This window comes from Scyliorhinus torazame, chromosome 16 (genome assembly GCF_047496885.1).
Source record: "Scyliorhinus torazame isolate Kashiwa2021f chromosome 16, sScyTor2.1, whole genome shotgun sequence".
NCBI classification, from domain to species: domain Eukaryota; kingdom Metazoa; phylum Chordata; class Chondrichthyes; order Carcharhiniformes; family Scyliorhinidae; genus Scyliorhinus; species Scyliorhinus torazame.
Genome location: NC_092722.1, coordinates 60526765 through 60551115, shown reverse-complemented (window position 1 = coordinate 60551115; position 24351 = coordinate 60526765). Strand labels below are relative to the sequence as shown.

At 49.9% G+C, this 24351-nt stretch overlaps 1 protein-coding gene across 1 annotated transcript in view; it reads left to right on the top strand.

Annotated features, from left to right (window-relative positions):
• ldlrad2 (low density lipoprotein receptor class A domain containing 2) overlaps window positions 1-22800 on the top strand; it is a 41561-nt gene extending 18761 nt beyond the window's left edge. The window contains exons 3-4 of the mRNA XM_072478564.1: window positions 18415-18576; window positions 19873-22800. Of these exons, the coding sequence (XP_072334665.1) occupies window positions 18415-18576; window positions 19873-20120 (410 nt within the window). The 3' untranslated portion in view covers window positions 20121-22800. The remainder of the gene's footprint in view (window positions 1-18414; window positions 18577-19872) is intronic.
• The last annotated feature ends 1551 nt before the right edge of the window (window positions 22801-24351 follow it).

The window sequence follows — 24351 nt, the reverse complement described above, 5'->3', positions numbered from 1 at the left end:
AATCCACATGAAAAAAAATAAGAATGATTTGGATATTTTACATTGCTGCGTGTGCGAACTTGCCGTGTGAAAATTAGCTACCATGTTTCCTGCATTATAACAGTGACTACACTTCAAAGGGTATAGAGGAATGTTCATAGCCTTAAATATTAAATATGAAGACAAAAGAGACAAGGAAGTTTGTAATGAAGAGAGATTTAAGGCCCAGGACAAAAGAAGATCACTTACCAGAGGACAAGTGGGAGAAATCCATTCTCCCCCCACCCCCCCCATATATGGGAACGGGATTTAAGTCTTGGATACACATGGGTTTTATAAAAGTTGAAAGTTGGAAGACCCAACACTTTACAGTATCCAAGGCCATGGAGAGAAATTATGGGCCCTGTTGCTATTTCCTCCCCTGCCCCCCTTTTAACCTCCCCCTCATATCCTTCAAGTGCCCAGATTTGGGAACCATTGTCAAAATGGGGTCAAACTGTTGAATATAGGTTTAGCAAAATGTCTTGGCTTTTGTACGTTATGCCTCTATTTATCAAGTCCATCGAAAACTCAGGTTTCAGTATGACATACATTACAACTACAGCTCTGTTGGACAATTACACAATTACTTTCGCTTTGAGCTGGAAGCTGTTTTGTGGCTTGGTGTTTTAGTTTCATTTTCAGTTGGGAGCTGCATTCAAACAAGAAGGTGTATTTTGATCTCTCTCTCTGCATGCTAAAGAATGTCTTGAGATCACTTGATAATTTAAAATTGATAACTGCTTTCTGTAGGGAGAGGGGGGGTGTAGTCAGGTGCTCAGGGAGTGTGTGTGGAGAGGGGGGGGGGGGAGGTGGAGGGTGTAGTCAGGTTCCCGGGGAGTGTGTGTGGAGAGGGGTCGGGGGGGATGTGGAGGGTGTAGTCAGGTTCCCGGGGAGTGTGTGGGGAGAGGGGTGGGGGGGAGGTGGAGGGTGTAGTCAGGTTCCCGGGGAGTGTGTGGGGAGAGGGGTGGGGGGTAGGTGGAGGGTGTAGTCAGGTTCCCGGGGAGTGTGTGTGGAGAGGGGTGGGGGGGAGGTGGAGGGTGTAGTTAGGTTCCCGGGGAGTGTGTGTGGAGAGGCGGGGCGAGGGGGGGGGGGGAAGATGGAGGGTGTAGTCAGGTTCCCGGGGAGTGTGTGTGGAGAGGCGGGGCGAGGGGGGGGGAGATGGAGGGTGTAGTCAGCTGCCTAGGGAGTGTGCGTGTGTGTGGAGGGGTGGGGGTACAGTCAGATGCCTGGAGAGTGTGCGTGTGTGTGGAGGGGGGGGGGGGTACAGTCAGATGCCTGGGGAGTGTGCGTGTGTGTGGAGGGGGGGGGTACAGTCAGATGCCTGGGGAGTGTGCGTGTGTGTGGAGGGGGGGGGTACAGTCAGATGCCTGGGGAGTGTGCGTGTGTGTGGAGGGGGGGGGGGTGTGGGGGGGGTACAGTCAGACGCCTGGGGAGTGTGCGTGTGTGTGGGGTGGTGGTGTCTAACATCAGGTGTGTCCCAAGTTGGAAACATTGCTGGAGGGCGGGGGGGGGGGGGGGACCGGGGGAGTTTGTGGGGGGGACCGGGGGAGTGTGTGGGGGGGACCGGGGGAGTTTGTGGGGGGACGACGGGGGAGTTTGTGGGGGGGACCGGGGGAGTTTGTGGGGCGGACCGGGGGAGTTTGTGGGGGGGGGGGGACCGGGGGAGTTTGTGGGGGGGTCCGGGGGAGTTTGTGGGGGGGACCGGGGGAGTTTGGGAATCTGCCGTCGACAGCTCAAACTCCCGGTACAATTTCCCACCGAGGTCCACGGGTCAGAATTTCCGCACGGTCCCGACTAACCGCCTAGAAAAAAAAAGATAACTGCTTTCTGTAGAGAATTCAAACCTGCTGGGCGGGATTGTCTCATCCTGCGGCAGGGTGTCCACGCCATCGTAAACGCCATCGCGTTTTATGCCGGCATGAACGGGCCACTCCCAGGACTAATTCTGGCCCCTACAGGGGTCCAGCACGGCGCTGGAGCGGTTCATGCCACTCCAGCTGCCGATCGCGGTGCGAACTGGGTGCCGCGGGATCCATGCAAGCGCAGTGGCGCCGGCGCGCGCATGCGCAGTGACTTCCTTCAATGCGCCAGTCCCAACGCAACATGGTGCAGGACTACAGGCGCCGGCGCGTAGGAAATGAGTCCCCCAGCCAGAGAGGCCGGCCCACCAATTGGTGGGCCCCGATTGCTGGCCAAGCCACATTGGAGGCCGCCTCCCCGGGGTCGGACCCTCCTCCCTCCCCACAGGCTGCCCCATACACTTCCACGCTGAGTTCCCGCCGGCTGAGACCAGTTGTGGATGGCACCGGCAGGACTCAGCATTTCCACGACGGCCGCTCGGCCCATCCCGGCCCGAGAATCAGCGGAGGGGGGGGGGCGCATAGAGCGGCGCGCGACTGGCCTGGCGCCAACCACACCAGCTCCAATGGCGCCTATTCTCCAATCTGCGGAGAATTGCGTGCCGGGACGGCATGGCCAGGTCGCGGGGATTCTCTGGTCCGGCCTAGGGCTGAGAGAACCCCCCCGCTGTCTCTGTTAAAAAGGGTTTTGGCTTATGGATTATCTCTGGAAAGGTATTAAGGGTTACCTACAGAGTATTGTATCTGTGGGGGAGTACCTGTGCTGGTAGTTGATAAACTGTTTATTGTGTGTTTATAAAATGTTAACTGGATTCATAGAATAAACATGGTTTTGTTTAAAAATACATAAGATCTCTGTTGCATCACACCTGGAAAGTGGGCCATTGTGCTCCTCATAACCAAAATCTATTAAACGTTGTGGGTCAGGTGAACTCCATGATATACTTTGGTGTTCTCTAAACCCTGGCCCATAATAAGGGGGACGTTTAAAGAGATGGGGCGGGGTGGAATAAGGGGTCTGAAAAAGTGCCAAGGTCCATGATTTCTCTCCCTGCCCCTGATGATCTCTGTAGTGTTAGTGCCTGGTCAATCCAGCCCCACCTGACCCAGAGATGCAACGCGATTCAATTAACCAATAATTCTTACAAAAATATGTCGGTTGGAATTCTCCGACCCCCCCGCTGGGTCGTAGAATCGGCTCCGCGCGAATCGCGCCACGCTGCCCCGACGCTGGGACGCAATTCTCCACAGAGCGGAGAATCGGCGCTGGCATGGTCGGCGTGGCGTGGTCAGGGTATACGCGACTCTCCGGCCCGGGCCGGTATGGGCCGGTGCGCCGATTCTCCAGGTCGGATGGACCGAGCGGCCGTCACAAAAAATCTGACTGCCGCCGGCGCCGTTCTAACATCGTCTGAGCTGGCAGGACCTCGGCGTTGAAGGGTCCGGGGGTGGCCTGTGGGGAGAATGGGGGTCCGACCCCGGAGGGGGCCCTCCGTAGTGGCCTGGCCCGCATCGGGGCCAACCGATCGGCGGGCTGGCCTCTCTGACTGGGTGCCTCCTTTCCTCCGCGCCGGCTCCTGTAGCCCTGCGCCATTTGGCGTTGGGGCCGGCGCGGGGAAGAAGGCCATTGTGCATGCACTAGTTGGCGCCGGCCCAACTGCGCATGCGCGGACCCCGTGGCGCCGGGTTCACACTGGGATCTGCAGCTGGAGCGGCGTGGGCCGGAGAATGGGGTCCCAGAACGGGCGCCGACGCCGGAGTAAAACACTCCCGATTTTATGGCGGCGTCGACACTTAGCCCGTCGTCTTTGGTCCTTGGCTGCCTAATAATTACAGTCAACAGGTTTGTAAATGCAAACCCAATTACTTTTTATTTCTAACAAGAACTGTAATGAAATATGCAGCAAATGCAACTGATTAACTATTACCAAAATCCTAATCTCCCACTTTAACTTGGTCGCACTCGCTACACACACACATAAGATAGACAGACACACAGGGTAGGAGAGGGGTGAAAATCATAAGTAAAAGGGAAAAGAGTCTTTGTTGCAGATGGTTGTCTCCATCCAGACCTTCCTTCCAAGCAAGCTTTCAGATCCAGGGTCTGATTGCAGCCTGTAAAAGTTTTACTGTAGATTAATTGAGATATCTGCAGTTTCAGAAATACATCAACCCACAGCCTTTCTGGAAAGAGAGAGAGAGAGACAGAGAGAGAAGAAGAGCAGGTCCTTCCCCTGAGTGCCCAGGTTCCAAACAGAGCTCCTTGTGTCTCTGAAAATCATTCCAGTTGAGTAGGATCCAATCACCACATGTTACAGCCAGAATGCCGTATTTTGGCCAAATAATGAATACATTAATTACTGTACGACCCCTGGGCTAGTGCATGGTCAATTCCAGCCCCACTTGAACCTGAGTCGCAACACAATTGGTATAAACAAATAACTATGAGAAGATACCCAAAGTCTTATCGATGGCTGCCCAATAACTACAGTCACCTAGGGCGTCATTCTCCGACCCCCCCAGCGGGTCGGAGAATGGCCGTTGGCCGCTGTGAATCCTGCCCCCGCCGGTTGCCGAAGTCTCCGGTACCGGATATTCGGCGGGGGCGGGAATCAGTCTGCGCCGGTTGGCGGGCCCCCCCGCTCGATTCTCCGGCCCGGATGGGCCGAAGTCCTGCCGATAAATTGCCTGTCCCGCCAGCGAAAATTAAAGTACCTATTTACCGGCGGGACAAGGCGGCGTGGGCGGGCTCCGGGGTCCTCGGGGGGGCGCGGGGCGATCTGACCCCGGGGGGTGCCCCCACGGTGGCCTGGCCCGCGATCGGGGCCCACCGATCCGTGGGCAGGCCTGTGCCGTGGGGGCACTCTTTCCCTTCCGCCTCCACAACGGTCTCCACCATGGCGGAGGCGGAAGAGACTCTCCCCACTGCGCATGCGCGGGAAACTGTCAGCGGCCACTGACGCTCCCGCGCATGCGCCGCCCCGACATGTCATTTCCGCGCCAGCTGGCGGGGCAACAAAGGCCGTTTCCGCCAGCTGGCGGTGCGGAAATCCCTCCGGTGACGGCCTAGCCCCTCAATGTTGGAGCTCGGCCCCCAAAGATGCGGAGCATTCCGCACCTTTGGGGCAGCGCGATGCCCGTCTGACTGCCGCCGTTTTGGGCGCCAGTCGGCGGACATCGCGCCGTTTGGGGAGAATTTCGCCCCAGGTTTGTAGATTTAACACAATTAATTTTTTATCAATAACAATAACTATAATTAAATATGCAACAAATAAAACTGGTTAACTATTATCCAATTCCTAACCCCGCCCCCCCCCCCCAACTTTAACTTGCCCCACCCTCTACAGGCACACAAGACAGACAACCAAACAGAGGGGAATTAGGGTATAAAATAATGATGAAAGTGAAAGGATAAGAGTCTTTGTTTCAGATGGACTTCTTCCAACACACCTTTCTTCAATCTAGGCTTTCAGTACCAGATTTTTGCTTTCAGTATGTAATGGTTTTCACTGTAGATTCATCCAGGTCTCAAAGCTTCTCTGCAGGTTCATAAAAACAGCAGCTATGCAGCATTTCTGGAGAGAGAGAGAGAAGAGCAACTTCTTCTCTCTGCCTCCAGGACCCGACTGTCCTTTCTTTGGTTCTCTGAAAACCATCCCACTCAGATAGGATCCAATCACCGGGCAGAATAAGGTCTTTGGGCCAAATCTCTCTGATCTCTTGGGTGCCAAAATGTCTGAGTTCTGGGGTGGGATTCTCCGACCCCCCGGCGATTCTCCGACCCAGCGGGGGGGTCGGAGAATCCCGCCCCCGCCGGCTGCTGAATTCTCCGGCGCCGGGGATTTGTCGGAGGTGGGAATCGGCCGCGCCGGTCGGGGGCCATTGGCAGAGTCCCCCCCCCCCCGGCGATTCTCCGGCCCACGATGGGCCAAGTGGCCGCCCGGTTTCGGCTGGCCCCGCCGGCGTATGTTACGACAGGTATTTGCCGGCGGGTCCTGGCTCAACGGGCGGCCTCGGGGGACGCAGGAGGATCTGGCCCTGGGGGGTGCCCCCATGGAGGGCCTGGCCAGCGATTGCAGCCCACCGATCCACGGGCGGGCCTGTGCCGTGGGGGCACTCTATTCCTCCGCACCGGCCGGTGTAACAGTCCACGATGGCCAGCGCGGAGATGAACCCCCCCCCCGCCGCGCATGCGCTGGGATGACGCCAGCAGATGCTGGCGCTCCCGCGCATGCGCCAACTCGCGCCGGCTGGCGGAGGCCGTTTGGCGCCGGTTGGCATGGCGCCAAGCCCCTCCCGCGCAGGCCGGCGCGGCGCAAACCACTCCTGTGCCGGCCGAGCCCCTGAAGGTGCCGAGGATTCTGCATCTTTGGGGCGGCCCAACGCCAGAGTGGTTCACGCCACTCCTCGGCGCCTGGACCGCCTGCCACGCCAGGTAGGGGAGAATCCCGCCCCTGATGTATAAAAGCTAGCACAGTGTGTTACTTTGTAACTTTTGAGTTCCTCACATCCTCTGCTCAACTTAAAGGTATATGTCCATTAAGTATCATATGGATCAACAATGAAGGCGGCAAAATGAAAGAAATAGGAAATAAGGGAATCAACAGGAAGAGCCTATACAATACTTAAATATTTACTTTATTTAAAGAGACAGAGATGTGTTGTATTCATTCCCCAGAATGTTACCATATGTTAATACTTATGTTCAATTATATAGGCAAAGTGTTTATTTTCTACTCTTGTGATAATTATATTTAAATTGTTTCTAGAAATGTGTCTTGGTGGATATGCATGAGATCGGTGAGTATAGGATGGGTCTGTAATGCATAATTTAATCAGGTTAATGACAGGTCAAATATTGGGATGGCAGTATCCAGCAAGTTACGCAGAGTTACAGCCCATAATCCCTTTGCCTTTAGGTCCAAATACAAAGTTGTTTAACTAAAGACTGATTCTCCTATTCATGCTCCTAGATTAGTTTTATTCTCTTGTACATTGTATTCAGTATAAAAGTTTGGAGGACCCTGAAGATCCCTCCACCAGCTCACAACGCTGAGGAGCCAGGTTCGATTCCGGCCCCAGGTCACTGTCCGTACGGAGTTTACACATTCTCCCCATGTCTGCATGAGTCTCACTCCCACAACTCAAAGATGTGCCGGTTAGGTAGATTGGCCACGCTAAATTGCTCCATAATTGGAAATAAATAATTGGGTACTCTAAATTTATTTTTAAAAACATGAAATCCCGCCCGTGTGGTACAAACTGCATTAACTGAACAATTAAAGAAAAGATCCTTTTTGTTACTGCACCAAAATGTAACTTCAATAACAGTAATAAATGGCCAATTATAGATTTTTTAAAAATCTATTCGGGAGCCTGGGTGTCACTGGTTCGGCCAGCATTTATTGCCCATCCCTAATTGCCCTTGAGAAGATGGTGGTGAGCTGCCTTCTTGAACCGCTGCACCACAATGTGTAGGTACACCCACAGTGCCTATTGAGAGGTGGTGCCAGGATTTTGACCCAGTGACAGTGAAGGTGATATAGTTCCAAGTCGCACACCATTCATTTGGACATTTCTGAATCAGATTTGTGAAATGCCGTTAGTTAATGCTTTTGTGTTTTTTGCATTTCCTGCCCAGCTTCCTGTTGTCATAAATTATGGTAACACTCTTTAATAAATACTTAACACTGAAACTGCTTATTTAAACCTTAGAATGAAAATCCTGCAAATAAACAGTTGCCATAATAATATGGCTGTGAGCTCTGCCCTGTGGATGTTGCTATCATGGAATGAGTTTCTGAGTCTCTTTCTACCTACAATAACTGCATTGTTTAGAAAAAGGATATTCAACAACTCATCTTGGTAAATTTCATCGGCTGGATTCGAAAGACCCCCGGAAGGAACTTCCATCCCTGCCGAATGGGACCCCGGAAGACCCATCAGCGGGAACTTCCAGTCCCGCCGATGATGACCCCATGCGGTGGGATGGGAGGGGCACGCAAAATAGCATAGACATTGGCAGGACCAGACGATCTCACCGGCAGCCAATGATGGGCCGCCCCCCCGACTGGAAAATACGCCATGGGGAAGGGGGGGGGGGGGCACGGGAGGAGTTCCAACTCAAAGTCATCACTCTGATCCTGGAATAACAAAAGTAGAAATAATAATGTACGTAGAAAATCTGAAACTTTCCAGTCTTTAATCACAGGGTTCAAATCTTCAGCATGCAGTAAACAATACTTTCAATGTCAAAACAGAAACTGCATTTCCGAGAGTCTGGTCTGTGATTCAGAAAGTATTGATAACTGTGGAGGTGGCAGTGATGAATCTGGACTTTTCCCAGAAAAACGCAGAAGTAAGACTAGAGTATTTGCATTGAACAGGACTCACACAGGGGCATAAATAGGGATTAGAATCAAATAGCACAAAAGCAGGTCATTTTCCCCATTGTGCCTGTATTCGATTAAATGTTTCTGGAATCAGAAATATTTCCAATTCAACTCTCTCGCTACCTTCTTAAAAATGCATGTGGTATCAAATGATATTAGGATTGAGGTGTCCTCTATCGTCCCAATTGATAAGGCTGAGCCTCCCTCTTCTCCAATCCCCAAGAGGATAATGATTGAGGACACAAGGCACGAACCCTCATCAAAGTTCGCTGTGGGAGTCGGTCCCTGCACCCTGTTTCCATTCATTACTGTTCTCCGAGCTGTCAGTCTCTCCCCATCCCCCCAAATCAGGATCAATCTACAATCTGCCTGCCTCAATTGACAACCAGGATGTGGAGGAAATATGGTAAGTGTAACTTTTTTCAATAAATAATGAATTGCATTTTTTGTGCAATTGTAGAGATTAATATTTGGGCTTTGCTCCTTGAAAAAGTAGTGTCGACATCGACAGGAAGTATTTGAAAAAATTTATGATTTAAGCCAAATATCATGGGGTTGACTATTACATGAAATTGATTTTTACACAAGTATATATGATAAATTAGTTTGCGACATTGAACTGCAATGTGGTATGTGGTGTGCCTAGCAAATTCCAAAGGGAAACATGGAGAGCTATCACAATGGTTTTCAATTTGTATTCTATTACGAGAAGATGCTTAGAGAGAAATCAAGAGTTAAAAACACTTCTGGAAATTTTCAGTAGTAAATTATAACATTTATTAATAAAAGAAAACTTAAACACACAAGTTCACATTTATACAGTTAAAATTAGGCTGACAAATATTTATACTTGGTTATACCAACAAACAAACACCTCTTTTAGACAAAAGTTCCGATGGATATTTATTCTATAAAGATTCCAATAAGTTTACCACAAGGCACCCACTGTTGCTCTCGGGAAGATATGTCACAGGGCTTCTCTCCCTCTCTCTCTCTCAATGCCATGTGAAGGATTCCAAGAGCTTGAAAATAAAACCCTTCTTTCTGGAACAGACACTTCTTTGGGGTGGCTGAAGTCTGCTTCACTTTGCTTTTTTCACGGTTCTGTCCCAGCACAGCACTCTTTTCAGGATTTTACATGGCCGCACCTACTAACATAGCTTCCAACCTTCCTTTAAATATATTTTTCCTTCTTTCATCTTTTCCCGATTGTCCCTATCCTTCTTTGAAATTTACCTTTCCCAGATTTTAGAAGTCAGGTGGGGAGGCAGAAAAGGGGATATAATGGGAGGGTGGGTGCCCCCAATTTTCACAGGGCAGCCCTCCCTCCACCACACCCTCCACCCTCTGTCCAAAGGATATAACCCCCCTCCCTTCCCACATTTTCACCACCTTTGGTTAAAAAGAACAGCCATTCCACTCCCACCCGCCTTTCCACTGCCCAAAGGGGATATGGCAGTGGAGGTGGATCGAGCTCCTTAAGTGGACATGAATTGGTCACAAAAGCTTCAATAGGCCTACGGGCTGATGGGCCAGTGAGCGTCTCACCCATGTCCCCCGATCATAGGGATTGGGTCAGGGGTGGTCAGGAAGGCAGTGGACTACCCACCCGTCATATTTTACATCCCCATTCCTGCCAAAAAAAAGCCTGGCTGGGGACTGTAAATCTAGTCCCTGAGCACAAAATCCAGGCAGATAGTTCAGTGTGGGATTGCACGTAGGCACTGCCTAAGGTGTTGTTTGTTTGCGTAAGATTTGAAACCAAGGCCCAGTTTGGCCTCTCAGATGAATGTAAAAGATTCCCTGGCACAATTTTGAAGAAGAGCAGAGTTCCCTCTTCAGTGCCCTGGCCAATATTTATCCTTCACCCAACATTACTAAAAGAATGGGGGTAATTTTTACGACCCAAAACAGGTAGCCATTATTGTGTTGATGTCTGTGGGAGTTTGATGGGTGCAAATTGGCCGCTGTGTTCCCTGTATTTCAACAATGACTACATTTCAGAAGTATTTCACTGGCTGTTCAGTGCTTTGGGATGACATTGAGATCAAAGCAACCTTTCCTTCCACAATTTGTTCAGTCAGATTTTACTTATTGGTTCATGACTGGTAGCTTTGAAAAGAATTAGGAAATTCGATTGGACAATTATCTGCCGGCTACTTATTCATCACTGGTCTATTTTAATTAATTTACAAGAAATCAATAAGTTAATTGATTCAATTAAGCATTTATCTAAGCTATCAGTCACGATATTTTGCATGACAGATATGTGACTCAGTGGAGTTACTGTGACTATAATTCGAGGTGTTATACCTGTGATGATAGGCATAAGAAATCGTGTATATAAAAATGTACACGACCTCTGACCACCAGGTGGCAGTGTAAACGTACCACGTGACTCTGTGCCCAGGGGAGTTGGGAGTAAGTTGTGTTGGTGGATAGACAAATTTTGCAGTAGCTCTAATAATAACAATAATAATAATAATCGCTTGTCACAAGTAGGCTTCAATGAAGTTACTGTGAAAAGCCCCTAGTCGCCACATTCCAGCTCCTCTTTGCAAAGGTACAGCAACAAGCAGGCCCAAATTCATATCTCATCATCACGGGTGAAGGCATTGTCTTAAGGAAAAACCGAAGAGCTCAGCTGAAAGTTCGGCAACCTTTTGTGATGTGACCGCAAGAAGAAGTAGTTAGTAGTTCTTTTTTTTTTTCGAAAATATTTTATTGAAGCATTTGTAATTTTCACAATTTAACATGATGAGATTTCTAAAACAACTGCGCGGTTGACGCACAAAATACCCCCTGAAAGACCAACAAACAATAGACCACGTTCCCCACTTCTCCCGCCCTGTCCCCAAATACCCGTATACTGAGTTCCCTGTCCTTATTTAACATTACCATGTCTCCTGTTTTCCTCTCCCCCCCTTTTCCCTTTCCCCCCTTACTGCTGAAGTTCAATTTTTGTTGAAGAAATCGATGAACGGCTGCCAACTCCGGGCGAATCCCTGTATTGATCCTCTCAGAGCGAACTTGATTTTCTCCAGACTGAGAAACCCCGCCATGTCGCTGACCTACACTCCTGACATCGGGGGCTCCGAGCCCCTCCATCTCAGCAAGATCCGTCTCCGGGCCACCAGGGAAGAGAAGGCCAAGATATCGGCCTCCCTCCCCCATCTTTGCCCCCGGATCCTCCGACAGCCAAAATATTGTCAATTCTGTACTCGGAGTTACCCTACATTCTAGGACTTCTGACATAACAGCCACAAAGCCCTGCCAGAATTCCCTCCATTTCGGACATGCCCAAAACATATGCACATGGTTGGCTGGGCTACCCCTACACTGTCCGCATCTGTCCTCCACCTCGTCGAACTACTTGTAGTCCCCTCAATAACGACACGAGAGTGTGGAATGGTAAATGAAGGCTTTAATAAGCAGAGAACTAGCCAGCTACAGAGACGTGTGCTTACTGAGTGCCGCCTACAGGGCGTCATCTTATATACGGCACCCTGGTGGGCTGAGTCCCCCAGGGTTCCAAACCCGGTCTTAAAGGGGCATCACCTACATGGTCTTAAGAGTACAGTAACCATTCATCACCTACTCATCCGGGCTACCGTTATGTGGGCCCTGTGGACTACCTTGAACTGAATCAAGCTGAGTCTAGCACAGGGCGAGGATGCATTTAGCCTTTTCAAGGCTTTTTCCAACAGTTCAGTTTCCAGCTCCCCTCCTAGCTCCTCTTCCCACTTCCTCTTCACCTCTCTGATAGGGGCCCCTTCCCACTCTAACAATTCCCTGTATATGTCCGAAACCTTCCCACCTCCAACCCCTGTTTTTGACAGCACTTTATCCTGTAGCCCCTCAGGGGGAGGCGGGGAAAGCTTGGTACCTGCCTCCGTACAAAGTCCCTCACTTGAAGGTACTGAAACCTGTTCCCACACAGCAAATCAAACTCCTCCTCTAATGTCTCCAAGGTCGGAAAGCCCTCCTGGATGAATAGATCCCCAAACCTCTCAATCCCTGCCCGCTGCCATACCTTAAAGCCCCCATCCAGCCCCCCTGGGACAAACCGGTAATTGTGACAGATCGGTGACCACACTGACGCCCCCTCCAGTCTCATATACTGCCTCCATTGCCCCCACAACCTTAGGGCTGCCACCACCACAGGATTTGTAGAATACCGAACTGGCGAGACGGCAGGGGCTCCGTCAGTAAAGCCTCCAGACTCGTACCTTTGCAGGATGCTGCCTCCATCCACTCCCAGACCGACCCCTCCCCCACTACCCACTTCCTGACCATCGATATGTTGGCAGCCCAGTAAAAGTTAATAAAACTCGGGAGAGCCAAGCCCCCTTCTCCGCGGGTTCGTTCCAGGAGTGCCCTCTTTACTCTCGGGGTTTTACCCGGCCATATGCACCTCGCTATCGCCGCATTCATATTTCTGAAAAAAGCCTTTGGGACAAAAATCGGGAGACATAGAAAAAAGAAAAGCAGTCTCGGAAGGACCGTCATCTTCACCGTCTGAACCCTCCCCGCTAGCGTCAGTGGGAGCACGTCCCATCTACGGAAATCCCTTCTCATTTGATCCACTGCTTTGCCCAAATTTAACTTGTGAAGCTGCCCCCAATCCTTGGCCACTTGAATTTCCAGATACCTGAAACTCCTTCCAACCACTTTAAAAGGTAGCTCCTTCAGCCCCCTTTCCTGCCCCCGTGCCTGGATCACGAACATCTCGCTCTTTCTCATATTTAACTTATAGCCTGAAACTCGCCCAAATTCTCCTAATACCTCCTTGATTTTGGTCATCCCCCCCACCGGGCCCGTGACATAAAGCAGCAAATCGTCCATATAGAGAGAGACCCTGTGTCTCCCCCCCCCCCTCCCTTCCCTCACTATACCCCGCCAGGCATTCGCTGCTCTCAGGGCCATTGCTAAGGGTTCTATGGCCAGGGCAAACAGTAATGGGGAGAGCGGGCATCCCTGCCTTGTCCCCCGACATAGAATAAGGTATTCTGACCTAACTTGATTAGTTCTTACGTTTGCCACCGGGGCCTGGTACAATAACCGGACCCACTCCACAAATCCCTGCCCAAACCCAAACCTGCCTAAGATATCCCATAGATACTTCCACTCCACTCGATCGAAAGCCTTCTCGGCAGCCATGGCAACTACCACCTCAGCCTCGCGCCCCTCCGCTGGCATCATAATTACATTAATTACATTAAGAAGCCGCCTCTTTGGGGGCCGAGCCTCAACATTGAGGGGCTAGGCCGGCGCCGGAGGGATTTCCGCCCCGCCAGCTGGCGGAAATGGCATTTGTTGCCCCGCCAGCTGGCGGAAATGGCGTTTGGTGCCCCGCCAGCTGGCGTGGAAATGCGGCGCATGCGCGGGAGCGTCAGCGGCCGCCGACAGTTTCCCGCGCATGCGCAGTGGGGAGAGTCTCTTCCGCCTCCGCCATGGTGGAGGCCGTGGCGGAGGCGGAAGGGAAAGAGTGCCCCCACGGCACAGGCCCGCCCGCGGATCGGTGGGCCCCGATCGCGGGCCAGGCCACCCCCCGGGGTCAGATCGCCCCGCGCCCCCCCCCCCCCCCAGGACCCCGGAGCCCGCCTACGCCGCCTGGTCCCGCCGGTAAATACCAGCTTTGATTTACGCCGGCGGGACAGGCAATTCCTGGGTGGGACTTCGGCCCATCCGGGCCGGAGAATTGAGCGGGGGGTCCCGCCAACCGGCGCGGCCCGATTCCCGCCCCCGCCCAATCTCCGGTACGGGAGACTTCAGCGGGGGCGGGGGCGGGATTCACGGCGGCCAACGGCCATTCTCCGACCCAGCGGAGGGTCGGAGAATGACGCCCCCTGTCTCCCTTCAGGTTGACAGAAATTGATGCCTGTGATAATGTTGGGGGGAGTGGGTAGTGGGGGAGGGGTCAGTCTAGGAGTGGATGGAGGTAGCATCCTGCAAAGGTACCAGCTCCTTGGACTCGTTAAAAGTCTTAACCAGGAGCGGCCCCAGTAACCCAGAGAACTTCTTATAAAACCACTGGGAATCCATCAGGTCCCGGGGCTTTACCCGATTCCCCCAGTCCATCTATCACCTCCCCAAGCCCAATCGGGTCCCCCAGGCCTCCACCAGCTCCTCATTTACCTTCGGGAACTCTAGCCTCCCCAGGAATTGATTGATGCCTTCCTTCCCAACCGGGGATTCCGACTCGTATAGCTGCCTATAAAATTCCGGAACACTTCATTCACCACCCCCGGGTCCGTCACCATCTTCCCCCTCATATCTTTTATTTTCCCTATTTCTCTCGCCGCCTCCTGTTTCCTCAGCTGATACGCCAGCATCCTGCTAGCTTTCTCCCCATGCTCATATATTGCCCCTTTTGGGAAAGGGTCCAAACTCCATTTGACGTCTCTGCCGCTCCTTCAAGAGCTCCTCATTTGGAGACTCCGAGTATCTCCTGTCCACCTGTAAGATTTCTCCTACCAACCTGTCCAGCTCCGACCGCTCAGTTTTATCCCTGTGAGCTCGAATCGAAATACATTCCCCTCTAATAACCGCTTTCAGTGCCTCCCAGACCATCCCAGCTGCAGTCTCTCCCATGTCATTGATCTTTATGTACCCCCGAATGGCCTCTCTCACTCGCTCACAGATCTCCTCATCCGCCCGCTAGCAGCCCTGCATCTAGTCTCCACTGTGGGCACTGGAACATTCCCGTGTCTGCCCGTAGGTCTATCCAATGTGGTGCGTGATCAGAAGCCACAATTGCTGAGTACCCAGTGTCCTCAACCCCTGCTAACAGTGTTTTATCCAGCATGAAGAAAACTGTCCTGGAGTACGCCTTACGTACATGGGAGTAGAATGAATATTCCCTGCTCCTTGGTCTCTCAAATCTCCACAGATCTACCCCATGAACCCCCGCAGTTCCTTTGCCATTGCTAATAGTTTCCCCGACCTAGCACTCGACCGGTCCAATCTTGGGTCCAGGACCGTATTAAAGTCGCCCCCCATGATCAGCCGGTGCGAGTCAAGGTCTGGGATCTTTCCCAGCACCTTCCTGATAAACGCAACATCATCCCAGTTTGGGGCATATATATTCACCAGCACCACTGCCATTCCCTCTAGCTTCCCGCTAACCATAATAAATCTGCCTCCCGGGTCTACCTCTATCCTCCCCACCTCGAATGTCACCCTTTTGTTAATCAGGATAGCCACCCTCTTGTTTCAAAGTCCAATCCTGAATGAAACACTTGCCTGACCCATCCCTTCTTTAAGCTAATTTGGTCTCCCAGCTTCAGGTGTGTCTCCTGTAACATGGCCACGTCCGCTTTTAACTGTCTCAGGTGTGCGAACACACGGGCTCTCTTAACCGGCCCGTTCAGTCCACGAACATTCCACGCAACCAGTCTGGTTGGGGGGGGCCCTTGCCCCCCCTCCCCTGCTGATCAGCCATGACCTTTCTTAGGCCAGCTCCTAGCCCGTGTTCCGCACCTCACTTGATCCGCCCCTCGGCGGCGACCGCCATCTGATCTCCATCTCCAGTCTCCTAGCTGTCCCTTACCCGTCGGCAGCAACCCCCTCCCCCCCCCCCCCCCCACTTCGTCTTTCCTCAGCTCTCCCCCCACTTTGTTCCCGTGAAGTCGCTGTCCAGCTAGCCCAACAGCTCCCACCCTCTGGCGTCAAAAAACCTCCATCTGCCTGGTTCTATCTCCCCTAAACATAACACAAGCACTCAACACAGTAACAACAATCCCCAAAAGCAAACACACTGTTATAACCTGCCTACTTACCATTGGCTGGGGACTAATAACAATCCCACAATCCTGTGGGAGTATGAGCTTCCCCAATGAGGGGGGCAGAGAAATCATTAGCAGACGCCCTGTATAAATAAAGCTGGCCAGTTTGGAACCAGCAGGAAGGAGTAAGCAGCAAGCGAGGTTGCTGCTGTTGTGTATATATATGTTATTGTAAATAAATGTTATTTCTTTGTATCCTTGAAACTCGTGCTGAATTCTTCGCGGCCCTCACAAAACACACCATCCCCAACACGCAGGCAACAAAGCCCACCCCTCCCCTTTAACCAATTCTTATCAGTCCCTTCACCTTCAAACAGAATCAAACACAATAGAAGAAGCTTCAAGCAGCTTAAGCAAAATTATGCTTAAGCAAGAATCAACCATCTTTCTTACAGAAAAGAAAACCCCCCGTCGCAACTCAAAAGTTTTTTCCTCTGTAATCCAGTACATAAAGCAATAAATCTAAATCAAATTACAAAGGGAAAAAAAAGCTTTTCTTCCCGAACATCGCGACTTAACTCACAAAATTAGAAAGACGGAAATTATAAACAAGACAAAACAAAACACAGAACTATTCCCCCCCCCCACCCCCACTTTATCCCTACCCCCACACTCAGTCCACCACAGTTAGAATTTAAAAGTCCCTAAGCCAGATTATTGTCTTTCATAAAAGTAGCTACCTCTTCCGGAGAATTAAAGTACAGCTCCCTCTTCTCATAGGTCACCCAAAGACGAGCCGGGTATAGCAATCCAAATTTAATGTCTTTTGCAAACAGGGCTCCCTTAACTTTGTTGAAACTTGCTCTCCTCTGTGCAAGTTCTGGTCCCCAGTCTTGCTACACCCGGATCTCTGATTTTTCCCACATGTACCGTTTTGTCTGCCTGGCCCACTTCATGATACGCTCCTTATCGAGGAATCGATGTAGCCTCACCACCGTGGCCCTCGGCGGCTCACGACCCTGGGGCTTACGTACGAGCAGCTTATGTGCCCGGTCCACCTCCAGCGGTTTGTCAAACACATCTGCCCCGACCATCTCCTGCAACATCTTCCCCACATACGTACCCGCATCTGATCCCCTCCTTTCCCTCTGGCTGCCCGACGATTCGGATATTTTGTCTGCGAGACCGGTTCTCCAAGTCTTCTACCTTATCCAGCAGTCGTTTCTGGCTATCCTGTAGTGTGCTAATTTCCAAAACCATCGTAGTGGACTCCTCCTCTCGTTCAGTCCCCAGCTCCTGCAAATTTAGAATCTCCTGTGTCTGGGTCGTCATTTTCTCCTCCACCCGGTCAACCACTTCCTTAATCGAGGCTATCGCCTGGGTCATGTCTTCTGCACACTTCTTACGATGCCCCACGAACTTCTCATCCAGGTACTCGACCCATTGCTCCATCGACCAGTGAGCTGGCGTGGACACGCTTTGTCTCGTTACCATTGTTTATCGATGACCTCTGAGCCTTGCTTTCACTCATCTTTTGGTTTCTTCTTTTTCAACTCTTACTCGGACACGATTCCATAAATTGAGGGTCACCTCCTTTTCCTCTCCCTTCGATCAACTTATGTTGAGAAATTTCCTGAAAAATCCGGCTTAAAAACCATTTAAAAAAAACACTAAGGGCGAGAGCTGCTGAATGTGCGACCGTTCACTCCATGGGCACCACCGGAGATTGTAGTCAGCAGTCCTAAGCAAGCTCAAGAAGATAGAGTCCAGCATCTTGTTGTGCAGCACAACAACAAGATAAAGACACAACGATACAAGAACAACAACAAGCTGCATCCACAACTACAAAGGAAGATGAAGTAACTTCACAAGTTCAGCAGCCACTCAGAAGATCAACAAGGCTAAGACGTAAACCTGAGAGACTGAATTTGTGACAGACTGTAAATAGGTTAAAGATGTAAATATTCATGCATATTATATTGAATTGTTAAAAATTATCTAATGAATGTAAATAACTACATTTCCAAAAGAAAGACGATGTGATGATATGCATAAGCAATCTTGTATATAAAAATGTACACAACCTCCGACCACCAGGTGGCAGTGTAAACCTACCACGTGACTCTGTGCCGAGGGGAGTTGGGAGTAGGTCGTGTTGGTGGACAGATGTATTTTGCAGTAGCTTTAGATCAATTAGTTAGTGTTAGTAGTTTGTTATATATTTATTCCTTTTATCTTTACCACGCAGTAGTTTTCTAAAAAATTATTTTAACTAGTCAAGAACCAGATGTTCTGTAGTGCATCATTCATACTGGCCAATGTACAGAACATGACAATATCTTTGAAAGGCTTTTAATTACATCAATGCTTATTTGAGCTTATGTTGCCACCCACTGGAACCTTCTTCTTTTGTAGATAATTTCTCCAGCTCAGCAACTGTTGGTAAAGTCAGCTCAAGCACCATGGAGCCGAACAATTCACTTTCTCCTTCTGTCAACCTCTCAGCTCTTTGTCAAACACCAAATAGACGTCATCACCTTCTACCAGACAGCGTTCTTTATCCAGGATCTGTCACAGGTGCTTTGTTTAAATAATGATGTAATCATTTTCCCTTTTCTTTTAGTATCCTTTATGGAACTCATTAAAGTTTGTTATCTTGGAATGAAAACTCCTTGACCTTAAATTCCAGGAATGTAGTCCCTCCCTCCTCCATGTACTCCCTCCCTCCCCCGTGTACTCCCTCCCCTCCATGTGCTCCCTCCTTCCTCCATGTATCCCCTTCTCCTCCATGTACTCCCTCCTCCATGTACGTACTCCCTCCTCCATGTACGTACTCCTTCCTCCATGTACTCCCTCCCTCCTCCATGTACTCCCTCCCTCCTCCATGTACTCTTGCTCTCCAAAAGTGCATTTGATGTCATGTCTGTTACTTTGAAAAGCCATTTGATAAAATGTCACAGATTAGGCATGTTAGAAGAACTGAAGCTAAAAGGGCAGGAGCGTCATGGGACAAAATTAGTGAAAGGATAGAAGACGGGGAGTGGTGAAGGGCTGTTTTGTAAACTAGAGAGAATATCCAGTGGAGTTCCCCCAGTTCCCAAACCAGGATCACTGTTGTTTTTAATAGACGTTAAATGACTTGAACTTGGGAGTCGGGGACCCAAAACTCGGAAATGTTGGAAACAGTGATGAAGATAAGAACAAGCTTCAAGAGGAAGTGAACAGGCTGGTGGAACTATCAGGCACACAGCAGGTGATGAAATGCAACACTGAAAAGTGTAAGACATGTATCATCAATGTACTCCTGCCAATCCACACCCTCGAATGGTGAGTCAGGACTGGGATGGGCAGCAGGAATTGCCTAAACTGGAGGTTCCCAATCCTGAACCTGGTCTGAGGAGCCACTGTTGCATGAACCCCCCACTGAGGTGGAGGAGTGTTTTGGCCTCTACAACAGTAGATGTGGGTCCCACCAGTCATTGTCCAGGGTTGGTAAATGGTGCAAGCCCCCTTTAGGAACTACAGGTTTGTTTTTATCTGATTTCCTTGCCGTCATCCATGTTCAGTGAGCTGATTGGTCCAGTGTCAAGGAAGAGGAGAAGTGAACTGAACTATATTCCTAAGGTGGAATAAATGGAGAATTTCCAGCATCATGGATCAGGCTCTTGGAAACACATAACAAACTTGTTCCCTAACCATGTTAGTCTCATACACATGAGGAGTTCCTCCTGTTAGCCCAACGAATTCTGGCTGGAGTCCTGCCCTGGGAATAAATTATTGTAACAGATGTGGTTCTTGGTTGATTAAAAGGTAAATTGATCCTAAATCTGTCGAATCTTTGATGCAACTTGTGCTCTTCTCTCTTCCTTGCAGACGCCAAGTCGTACGTTTCACTGCTCACCCTCTACATCATCCTGGGAGTGATTGCTGGGGTGGTCCTCCTGTTCTGGTGTTGTTGGTCACCAGGCTGGCTGGTCTGGAGGTTAAGTGTCTGCAGGTTCCTCCCGTGCTGTAACTCCTTCTGTGCAGCCTGTCAGCTCTGCACCCACAGCTGCTGTCGGACGGACAATGGTCGACTGGCCAAAGTCACACCACAAAGCACAGTCCCTGTACCTGTGTAATATATATTGCCTAGGCTCCTCCTCTCTTTGAGTATATTATTAATAGCCTGACCAGCATTATGCAACACTCCAGCCCGACATTGCTACAGTTCAGGATTGGGTTGGACTAATTTAACACTTAAAATAAGATCCATTATATTTGTTTGACTAATTCATGGCTTTCCTGTTCTTCAGGAATGAAAGAGTGTCGGTATATTGTCTACTTTCTTGCGGCCTCAGCAGTATGGGATTGTACTAATTTACTCTCGTGTTTCCAGACTTGTGTGTTGCATTTTGCGCAAAGACAGATTTCCTTTGCGACTGTGAGAGACAGTTCGCCGTTTGAAAGTGAGTTGATTTCAATTGAATTCTGAAGCGTAACTGGGTCCCTTCAAGGCAGTGAAAATGCAGCATGTGTAACACTAATAAACCACTGTTGACAGCTGTAGATTTCCTGGTAAGATTATTTTCAGATTTAGGCTTCGTCTGTTCTTTGGCCTTTGCAAACTGGTCCACAAAGTTCCCTTGGGACATCGAAAATGCAACGTATCATGGTTTCTGGAGGTTGGGCAGCCTGAGGCGAATGTGTCCAATGAACATAGAACATAGAACATACAGTGCAGAAGGAGGCCATTCGGCCCATCAAATCTGCACCAACCCACTTAAGCCCTCACCTCCACCCTATCCCCGTAATCCAATAACCCCTCCTAACCTTTTTGGTCACTAAGGGCAATTTATCATGACCAATCCACCTAACCTGCACATCTTTGGACTGTGGGAGGAAACCGGAGCACCCGGAGGAAACCCGCGCAGACACGGGGAGAACGTGCAAACTCCACACAGACAGTGACCCAAGCCGGGAATCGAATCTGGGACGCTGGCACTGTGAAGCCACAGTGCTAACCACTTGTGCTACCATGCTGCCCAAATGGAGCTGTTAGAGGGAACATAGGAACAGGAATAGGCCATTCAGCCCCTCGAGCCTGTCCCACCATTTAATGAGGTTATGGCTGATCTGTGGCCAAACTCCATATACCTGCCTTTGGCCCATTTCCCTTACTATCTTGTTTAACAAAAACTATCTATCTCAGATATAAAATTAACAACTGATCTCGCTTCAACTGCTGTTTGTGGGAGAGAGTTCCAAACCTCTACCACCCTCTGAGTGAAGATGTTCTCCATAACATCTCTCCTGAATGGTCTGGTCCTATTTTTAGACTATACCCCCTAGTTTTAGAATCTCCAACCAGTGGAGATAATTTATCTTTACCTACCCTGTCTTTCCCTGTCAATATCTGAAATACTTTGAACGGATCACCCCATAACCTTCTAAATTCTAGCAAAAACAGGTCTAATTTGCGTAATCCCTCCTTGTAACTTATCCCTGCAGTCCAGGTATTATATTTGTAAACCTACGTTGCACTCCCTCCAAGGCCAAAATGTCCTTCCTAAGGCGTGGTGCCCAGAACTGCTCACAATACTCCCAAGTGGGGACCAACCAGGGTTTTGGAACACATATTCCAAACACATGTTTGCAACCAGGGAACACATGTTGATTGATGTCGACAGGAGTGGATGGCAAATGGCCTAACCTGTCTCTGCCTCTGTTGCGAAACCTGCCTCTCTTTTTGTGACGCGTGTTTTCACTGCGAGATAGGGTAGTACATTAGGAAAAGGAACTGTTTCAGGTTTTGCTTTTTACACTGGGCTTCAACTGGGCAGTGGAGTCATCGGCAAGCAAATAACGCTAACCTGACCTGTCGAAGGAGCCTTTGTGAGTTGCTTCAGTGCATCTTGTCGATAGCGCACACTGTTACTGCTGTGCGTCGGTCGTAGAGGAATTTAATGTTTATTGGGGTGGATGCAGTGCCAATCAAGCAGGTGCTTTGTCCATGATGGGGTCAAGCTTCTGCAGTGTCGTTGGAGCTGCATATGGAGAGTATTCTATCACTCTGCTGACTTGTGCCATGTCTGAATATGGCTAGTCAAATGCAGCTTCTAGTCAATGGTAACCCCCAGGATGCTGGTACTGTGGATTCAGTGATGGTAATGTCATTGAATGTCAAAGGGAAATTGTTAGATTCTCTCTTGTTTGGTGATGGTCATTGCCTGGCACTTGTGTGGCATGAATGTAACTTGCCACTTATCAGCCCAAGCCTGGATATTGTCCAGGTCTTGCTGCATTTGCACATGGACTATGTCAGTATCTGAGGAGTCACAAATGATTCTGAACATTGTGCAAACATCAGTGAACATCACCATTTCTGACCATATAATGGAAGGAAGGTCATTGATGAAGCAACTGAAATGGTTGTACCTAATACACTACTCTGAGGAACTCCTGCAGTGATGGCCCGGGACTGAGATGATGGATTTCCAACAACCGCAACCATCTGCCTTTGTGCCAGGTATGATTCTGACCATTGGAGAGATTTCCCCGATTCCTATTGACTCCAGTTTAGCTAGGGCTCCTTGATGCCACACTCGGTTAAATGCTGCCTTGATGTCAAGGGCAGTCACACTCGCCTCACCTCTGGAGTTCAGCTCTTATGTGCATGTTCGAACAAAGGCTGTAATGAGGTCAGGAGCTGAGTGACCCTAGCAGAATGTAAACCGAGCGTCTGTGAGCAGGTTTTTGTCAAGTAAGTGCCACTCGATAGTATTGTTTTTTTTAAATTAAATATTTTATTGAAAATTTTTGGTCAACCAACACAGTACATTGTGCATCCTTTACACAATATTATAACAACACAAATAACAATGACCTATTTTATAAACAAAAAATGAATAAATAATAAATAACAAAAATGAAAACTAGCCCTAATTGGCAACTGCCTTGTCACAAGTAACACTCTCCAAAAATATAATTTAACAGTCCAATATATAATTATCTGTAGCAACGACCTATACATACTATACAGTATATATTAACAACCCTGAGAGTCCTTCTGGTTCCTCCTCCCCCCCACCCCTCCCCCCACCCCCCCACCCCCACCCCCCCCACCCGATCCTGGGCTGCTGCTGCTGCCTTCTTTTTCCCATTCCGTCTATCTTTCTGCGAGGTATTCGACGAACGGTTGCCACCGCCTGGTGAACCCTTGAGCCGACCCCCTTAGGACGAACTTAATCCGCTCTAGCTTTATAAACCCCGCCATGTCATTTATCCAGGTCTCCACCCCCGGGGGCTTGGCTTCTTTCCACATTAGCAATATCCTGCGCCGGGCTACTAGGGACGCAAAGGCCAAAACATCGGCCTCTCTCGCCTCCTGCACTCCCAGCTCTTGTGCAACCCCAAATATAGCCAACCCCCAGCTTGGTTCGACCCGGACTCCTACTACTTTTGAAAGCACCTTTGTCACCCCCATCCAAAACCCCTGTAGTGCCGGGCATGACCAAAACATATGGGTATGATTCGCTGGGCTTCTCGAGCACCTCGCACACCTATCCTCCACCCCAAAAAATTTACTGAGCCGTGCTCCAGTCATATGTGCCCTGTGTAATACCTTAAACTGAATCAGGCTTAGCCTGGCACACGAGGACGACGAGTTTACCCTGCTTAGGGCATCTGCCCACAGGCCCTCCTCGATTTCCTCCCCCAGCTCTTCTTCCCATTTCCCTTTTAGTTCATCTACCATAGTCTCCCCTTCGTCCCTCATTTCCCTATATATATCTGACACCTTACCATCCCCCACCCATGTCTTTGAGATCACTCTGTCCTGCACCTCTTGTGTCGGGAGCTGCGGGAATTCCCTCACCTGTTGCCTCGCAAAAGCCCTCAGTTGCATATACCTGAATGCATTCCCTTGGGGCAACCCATATTTCTCGGTCAGCTCTCCCAGACTCGTGAACTTCCCATCCACAAACAGATCTTTCAGTTGCGTTATTCCTGCTCTTTGCCACATTCCATATCCCCCATCCATTCCCCCCGGGGCAAACCTATGATTGTTTCTTATCGGGGACCCCCCCAAGGCTCCAGTCTTTCCCCTATGCCGTCTCCACTGTCCCCAAATCTTCAGTGTAGCCACCACCACCGGGCTTGTGGTGTAGTTCCTCGGTGAGAACGGCAATGGGGCTGTCACCATAGCCTGTAGGCTAGTCCCCCTACAGGACGCCCTCTCTAATCTCTTCCACGCCGCTCCCTCCTCCTCTCCCATCCACTTACTCACCATTGAAATATTAGCGGCCCAATAATACTCACTTAGGCTCGGTAGTGCCAGCCCCCCCCTATCCCTGCTACGCTGTAAGAATCCCT